Source organism: Cryptomeria japonica, chromosome 10 (assembly GCF_030272615.1).
Source record: "Cryptomeria japonica chromosome 10, Sugi_1.0, whole genome shotgun sequence".
Lineage (NCBI taxonomy): Eukaryota > Viridiplantae > Streptophyta > Pinopsida > Cupressales > Cupressaceae > Cryptomeria > Cryptomeria japonica.
In genome coordinates, this window is record NC_081414.1 from 2,644,714 (window position 1) to 2,652,618 (window position 7,905).

At 36.9% G+C, this 7,905-nt stretch overlaps 1 protein-coding gene across 1 annotated transcript; it reads left to right on the forward strand.

Moving 5' to 3' along the window:
- Nucleotides 1–331: 331 nt before the first annotated feature.
- Nucleotides 332–7,621, forward strand: LOC131069420 (putative ABC transporter C family member 15). The gene is made up of 11 exons (XM_058004837.2): nt 332–1,147; nt 1,338–2,347; nt 2,589–2,675; nt 2,786–3,481; nt 3,752–3,916; nt 5,520–5,814; nt 5,910–6,124; nt 6,277–6,582; nt 6,690–6,753; nt 6,954–7,193; nt 7,301–7,621. The coding sequence occupies exons 1-11, from the start codon at nt 412–414 to the stop codon at nt 7,411–7,413; spliced, it is 3,927 nt and encodes a 1,308-aa protein (XP_057860820.2). The 5' UTR covers nt 332–411; the 3' UTR covers nt 7,414–7,621.
- Nucleotides 7,622–7,905: the final 284 nt, after the last annotated feature.

Here is a 7,905-nt window from a genome sequence, read left to right on the forward strand (position 1 = left end):
CCCTTGTCGTCTCCCTCTTCTTTATCTTCAATTGACTTCGATGAGATAGCAAGATCCATCCGAGAAAACCACTTTTAACCGAAAGCCACCCACCACTAGTACACCACCCCAAGACCAGACCCTCTTATTTGAATGCGATAATTAAAAAAAAGAAAAAAAGACTTATTAATGTATTAGTTATTTGCACGTGAGAAAAAAAAAAGAAAAGAAGATACCATATGAATTTCTTCCATACCATATGAATTTCTTCCACTCGTTCGGTGGAATAAGGTAGCGGAACGGACAAAATTTATAGATGGGGCCGGCAAAATTTCAAGTGCGCCTGATGGTCAAGCCTTGGGCAACAAGACACATCCATGCGGATTAAATACTAAATCGGACACCAGTCTTCCTTCATATTGCTCTTCACGAATGGTCATGGACTTAAAAACACCTTTGTTAGCAAATCCTAATGAAACGCACACTATTACTTCCTATGCAAATGCTAGTCTGCTCAGTCTGCTCACATTCAGCTGGCTCAACTCTCTGCTTAAACATGGAAACAAGACATGTTTAAAGCTTGATCATGTGCCTTCTCTATTCGGCAAGGACACTGCCTTGCACTCAGATCTTACATTCCAATCCAACCTGAGTAAGCTTAGGGCAAACAGTCCATTATGCAGCACAGGGCTGGCAAAAGCTATATTCTTATCTATTTGGGAAGAATGGTCTGTGAATGCGCTGTTTGCATTGGCCTATACCATTTCAACTTTTGTGGGTCCTTACCTGATAAGCCCATTAATGGAGTATTTGGAAGGAAAACAAGAACAAGTGTTTGGGTACGGGGGTGGATATATGCTTGCCTCTGTTTTCATTGGGACAAAGGTGATAGAATCATTTACAAGGCCATATTGGTTCTTTGGATCCCATAGGCTTAGCTTACAGATCAGATCAGCCCTGACAGCTGCCATATATAAGAAAGGTCTCAAGCTTTCATATACAGCCAGGCAAAGACATTCTAGTGGAGAAATTATCAATTATGCAAGCACAGATGTCCACATTGTTGGAGACTTCGCTTGGTTTTGGCATGATATTTGGTTGTTGCCAGTACAAATTCTCCTTGCTCTTTTCATTTTGTACCGAAATCTAGGGATAGCGTCACTAGCAGGCAAGGGTTTTTTCATGAGCTATTTATTTTCAGTTGTGTAATTTTCCCATAATTTTCGGAATTAAACTTTGCATAATTTTGCATTCCTTCAAACTCAAACATCAGTTTGCCATGTTTAAAGATAATAAATCCTACACCATTCTATGCTAACTAAAGGTTTTCCATCCCTTGAATTTTACTCTGTTTAAAGGCCTGGCAGCAACAATTGCCTTGGCACTTGCAAACCAGCCTTTTGCGGGATTGCAAAAGAAATTCCATTATAAGATAATGGAAGCCAAGGATGAGAGGATGAAGATCACTTCGGAGGCATTGAGGACTATGCAAATATTAAAACTTTATGCTTGGGAAACTAAATACATGCAGAGGTTACTGGATATGAGGAAAAATGAATGTGGATGGCTGTGGAAGTATTTATACGCTAGAGCTATTGTTACATTTGTTTTCTGGGTAACTCCAATTCTTGTTTCGGCTGCGACATTTTGCATTTGTGTATTCGTAGGAGTAAATTTAACCACTGGAAAAGTCCTTGCCACATTAGCAACTTTAAAAGTCCTTCAAGGTCCAATACAACTTCTTCCAGATTTAGTTTCTGCACTAGCTAAGACTAAAGTATCTCTCGACAGAATTGCCAACTTTCTGGAGATGGAAGAGCTTCAATGTACTGCAGTAGAAAGGACAGAAATGAGGCCAAGCGGAGCAATAATTGACATTGAAGGTGGAGAATTCAGTTGGGATCCTTTCTCGCCTGCATCTAATTTATCAGTAATTAGGTTGCAGGTGAAAGCTGGGATGAAAGTTGCGATCTGCGGACCAGTTGGTTCAGGCAAGTCAAACATTCTGTCCTGTATTCTTGGAGAAATGACAAAAATATCTGGGGAAGTTAAGGTGAGAGGCCGCACAGCGTATGTTTCTCAGTCTCCATGGATACAGTCTGCGACAATACAAGAGAACATATTGTTTGGGAAGGCAATGAATGAAATAAAATATAAAGAAGTTATCAAAGCTTGTGCATTGGAGAAGGACCTCCAGCTGTTCTCTCAGGGAGACCAAACTCAGATAGGAGAGAGAGGTATTAACTTGAGTGGTGGACAAAAGCAAAGAATACAGCTCGCTCGTGCTATATACCAAGATGCACATATCTATCTTCTTGATGACCCTTTCAGTGCTGTTGATGCAGACACTGGAACTCACCTCTTTGAGGTATTAGAAACTTGAATTACACCACAAACATGGAATAAAATGTAAAAGCTCGTAGCAACTCTATGGCATAAGAAGTCAAGAACATTAATCTAGAATTCTATTCTTTGTTCCAATATACATTTGGGTAAGTGTCTGTTCTTCTCCAGGGAATGCTCCTGAGGTGGAAGTTCTTATAGACAGCAATGCACACAATCGTAGAGCTTTTTGTTTCAATGTACTGAATGGAATTTGTTGATTATAGGAATGCATACAAGGAATTTTGAGATCAAAGACCATATTATATGTGACTCACCAAGTTGGATTCTTACCTCCTGCAGACCTCATTCTAGTAAGCCCTATCTTGCGTATATAGAAATGCATGCCTGTTAGTATTTTTTCTTATCTTGTAAAAAAATTGTACGAAAATTTCTTGATAAATTACATCAAATCCCCAAACAGGTAATGCGAGATGGCATGGTTACTCAGGCTGGTAAATACAACAATCTTCTCCAAGAAGGCATGGATTTCATTAGAATGGTTGGTTCACATGATCAAGCTTTGGAGGCTGTTAATGCATCAAAAATCCAATCCAGTTTTAAAAGTAGTGGACATGAGCAAATGAGTGAACATACGAGTAAGAGACAGATAACATCTCAAAACTCTTGCAAGGCAGCCAGTACCCTGAACATCCAGGATGCAGTACAAAATATAGAAAAGAATAGTAGAGAACATGGTGCAGAGGATCCCAGACCAAAGAAAGAACAGATTGTGCTGGATGAAGAGAAACAGCAAGGAAGGGTTAGTTTTCAGATTTACTGTTCCTATCTAACTGCAGTATACAAGGGCCTCCTAGTCATTGTGATATTACTGGCTCACGTGTTTTTCCAAATATTGGAAATCTCTAGTAACTGTTGGATGGCATCTGAATCTCCCACAAGCATAGATGACAAACAAATCATTGACAGTTCTCTTCTCATTTTAGTGTATATTTTACTGGCAGTGGGCAGTGTTTTTTGTGCATTCGTGCGATCTGTAGTTCTGTCAAAAGCTGCTCTTCAGACAGCACAAATGTATTTTGTGAGAATGCTTACTTGTATTTTCCATGCACCAATGGCTTTCTTTGATGCAACTCCTACCGGTCGCATATTAAATCGGGTCAGTTCTGTAGTACTTTTAACAGTTTCCATTTTGTTGTTATGTAGTAATACAGAAATAATTCTTTGGTTCATTTTATGCATCCCCTATATGTTGTTTGTATTGTTCATTCCATTGAGAATATTGTCTGTAATTTGTACTTCTTTAAAGAGACTGTAGTTTGGCTTCACATAGAAATCAGTCAGGGAATATATAATGCTACAGTCTCAAACACAGAAGTGCAGATTTATTGATTTGTGCTAATCCAAAGCAGATCATTGGAATTAACAGGTATCCACGGATCAAACCGTAGTGGACTGGGTACTTCCTTTCTACTTTGGGAGGCTAGCTTTCTCAGTGATAGATTTACTGGGGATAATTACTGTTATGTGTCAAGTTTCATGGAAGGTGTTTGCCATATCCATACTAGTCTTGGCAATTATTGTATGGTACCAGGTATGTTTCTCTTACATATTGTCCACTTTTCCTCTAGCAAGAAATTTTCTGATTGAGATGAACAACCTTGTCCTCAAGTGTTAAACATATCATTATATGGTGGAATAGAAAATGGATCAGAAGGATTATCTCATTGTGGATAACTTTTCCATTTATTTGAAACTATGCGCATACCTTTTAATACATCATAGAATCTGGTCTTTTGCACCCATGGGCAAGAAAAATCAACCTCCTTTTCAAATACATCCAATTTAGCTATGACATGTTTTCCTATAAATTTTTAAATTCATAATCTTGACCAAGAAATAAAATAATATCCTTGAAATGTCGATTTTCATCTCCTGGAAAGGAAATTGCAAATAAGAAAACAATTGTCCTTTAAACTTTCCCACGATTTCTGATCATCCAAGACTCTCCTAGAAGTGGGAAGGGGCCTAAAAAATGTGAGATCCTTCTGGTTCTACTACTTTGAAGATTCATCTATTTACATTGGCCAAGCATGTATCATTGTATAACTGTGTCTTCTTCCCGATTTAACAAAACAGAAAAAAGAAACTTACCATCGACAATCTCATCTTAAATGGTGAGAGGTTTTGAGTAGCGATCACCCAATATTCCTCAAGATCGTGAGCTTATTTTATAGTAAATATGGGAATACATGGTTTGCCTCCAACTCTCATAAACGTCTTAAGTTGCATGACAATAGAATGGTTTTCTATCACTTGCTTTAATCTTTCAAAATGGATCATTCGATTAGCAACCTCAATAACACAGACCCATGGAATTGCCTTGCAAAGTTGTAGGTAAACGAATTTATCAGTTTCTAATATCTATTCATTTGTTAATGATTCAAAATTCAGTGAAGTAACCAGTTGCTTTTATCATTATCACACAAATGCTTTAACAGCAAAAAATCCCTTCCATGCTTTCTTGTTAGAGAGGGGAATAAATTTAGAAATTAGTCACATCTGGATCAAAGATGGACTGATCTTAAAAGGGACTAATAGCAAGCACTTCAACAGCAACATGGTGGTATCAGGTCAGGTTGTGAGACCCAAGCATTTTAAGGAGTGGCTTTGGGGTGTTGGAAATAAGCTATGCTTGGACCAAAGATGGACTGGTCCTAAAAGGACAAGTAGTTCAGTGGTAGAGCACTCCAACAACAAATAGAACATCTTAAGTTTGAGTTTTAGTTGTTCCATGAAAAACTCAACAAAAAGATCTTGTGTGTTACTATTTACAAAGATTTCCCATAGATCAACAGTTGTTTGATACCTTTTTTCTAACCTTCAATAGGATGCACGAACCAAAACATGTATTTTATTATGTCTACTCTGCCAAAGTTATTGCATATTAAATCAGATAGCATGGATGTAGTTGAACATCTATTAGACTTTTATTTGCAAACCAGTTTTTGGAATAGATTGTGAATTTTTTTTATCAATGTTTCAGAGCACACTCCGTGATCACTCATCAGGATAACAGAGAGCTAAAGATACAAAATTCGCACACAGTCTATTCCAGAAATTGGTTTGCAAATTTTTTATGAATTTTAAAAATCTTATATCATCTAATAGACTGTTATTTATTGGTATGCATGCAGAGGTATTATATAGAGACAGCAAGAGAGTTGGCCCGTCTGATAGGTGTTCAAAAAGCTCCAATCATAAACCATTTTGCAGAGTCTATCTCTGGGGCATCCACTATAAGAGCATTTGATCAAGGTGGTCACTTCATAAATACCAATCTCACTTTACTTGACGATTATTCACGAGCCCGATTCCACAGCTCTGCATCTCAGGAATGGCTTGGCCTTCGAATGAACTTGCTATCAAACTTTATATTTTCTTCTTGTTTGCTATTTCTATTGAACTTTCCCAAGGGCGCTGTTGATCCAAGTAAGCGTTATTACTGAATACAAATATTTTGAACGTGCAAGAGAAGAAAACTGGTTTGTTGAATATAGAGATTAATTTTCATCGGGGGTTTGCAGGTGTTGCAGGGCTAGCTGTAACATATGGATTGAATCTGACAGCATTGCAATTTGTGGTGATATACTTCCTATGCTATGTGGAAACCACAATAATTTCTGTGGAGAGAATCTTGCAATATTGTAAAATTCCAAGTGAGGCTCCATTACTAATCGAAGAAAATCGGCCAAACTGTGATTGGCCATCAAATGGAACAGTAGATTTTGACAATTTACAGGTGAGTACATCTCACTAACCCCTTTTATTCCAGAATAAGCTTTACCTCTCACTTTGTGGTTATGCACATGAGCTCCATTGACCTACTTAGAATTTCAATTTTGATTTATGAACTTCATCTGTTTAAGTTAAGTCCTAGATGAATACATGCAGGTCCGCTATGGGGCACATCTACCAATCATCTTAAAAGGCATCACATGTAGCTTTCCAGGTGGGAAGAAGGTGGGGATTGTGGGTCGTACTGGTAGCGGCAAATCTACTCTCATCCAAGCCCTGTTTCGCATTGTAGAACCTGCATGGGGAAAAATTATGATTGATGGTCTTGATATCACAAAAGTGGGCCTGCACGATCTCCGGTCCAGGATAAGTATAATTCCTCAGGAACCGGTAATGTTCGAGGGATCCATACGGGTGAATCTAGACCCACTTGAAGAGCACTCTGACACTGAAATTTGGGAGGTCCGTTTTGTGGAGTTGCATTACGCAATAACATAAAAGCCAAACTTAGACCCTCTTTTTCTTTTTGTGTGTATGTTTCATAGAACGATTTTTTCTCTTCATTACAGGCTTTGAGAAAATGCCAACTAGAAAGAGCTGTCCATGCAGAGGAAGGAAAATTGAATTCGAAGGGTGAGTCCTCCAAATTCTAATTTGCCAAATACAATTATTGTTGACGCTTATTAGATACAGATCTACTTTTTGCTTTTTAATCCTTGATGTTGAAATCCTTTCAAGACTCTCTATAACCATTGGAACTTACTGGCTTCTCCATAAATCTTCCTTGGTTATTCATGGACATTAATGTAATCTGATTCTTTCTATGCTAGCAGTGAGTGAGAATGGAGAAAACTGGAGTATGGGTCAGCGGCAGCTTATGTGTTTAGGAAGGGTTCTTCTTAAGAAAAATCGTATACTGGTGCTGGATGAAGCTACAGCTTCAATAGACACTGAAACAGATTTTCTTATTCACGAGACAGTTCGTAGAGAGTATGCTGAATGCACAGTTATTACTATAGCACATCGAATCTTTACTGTAATGGACTCTGACTTGGTTCTAGTGCTCAATGAAGGTATGCTGTCTTTTCAGTCAACATATTACTACTTCTGTCTAAATTTGTTTTTCCCTTTCGTTCAGTTGATATCAGAAAGAAAAACTAAAAATCTGGAGATTATGCAGGCAGAATTGTGGAATATGATTCTCCATCTCAACTTCTCCAACAGAGTTCATTTTTTATGAAGCTTGTAGAAAGGTACACTGGCAGATCAAGTGACACATCAGACATGAGCTGAAATCTCAATTACTGGGCAATTTAAGTGTGTTGGATATCTCCTGGTCCAAAGTGTTCCATGGCAAGATCTCTATTTGCTATATGGAATAGAATTAGTAATTCAATATGATTCACACAGAATCTACATATGATCTTATTAAAAAATACTATTTCGATTAAAAGATAATAAATAATTTAGTCTGGATTTATAATAATGTTAGTGATTTATGAGTTGACATAGAATCTACAGATGACCTTATTAAAAAAACATTAATTGTATTTATTTACTTAAATGTATTTATCTATTTAATATATTTTAAATTAAATTTAGATTAAAAAATAATAAATAATTTAATCTAAGTTTATAATACTAGTGTTAGTGATTTTTTTTATTTTTTAATAATATTATGTAAAATTCTTTAGATTAAAATTAATCTTAAAGTTATGTTAAATTTTTTATTCGTATTAAAGTTATGTTAACTTGATTCTAAAGTATATTTATAGATAAGAGACA

What these genes read in the sequence shown, in the direction of transcription:
- LOC131069420 (XM_058004837.2), top strand. Translation starts at nt 412, where the DNA reads ATGGTCATGGACTTAAAAACACCTTTGTTAGCAAATCCTAATGAAACG. An exon ending in CTCCTGCAGACCTCATTCTA is followed by an intron (nt 2,676 to 2,785) that starts GTAAGCCCTATC and finishes ATCCCCAAACAG; the next exon opens with GTAATGCGAGATGGCATGGT. An exon ending in AGGAAAATTGAATTCGAAGG is followed by an intron (nt 6,754 to 6,953) that starts GTGAGTCCTCCA and finishes CTATGCTAGCAG; the next exon opens with TGAGTGAGAATGGAGAAAAC.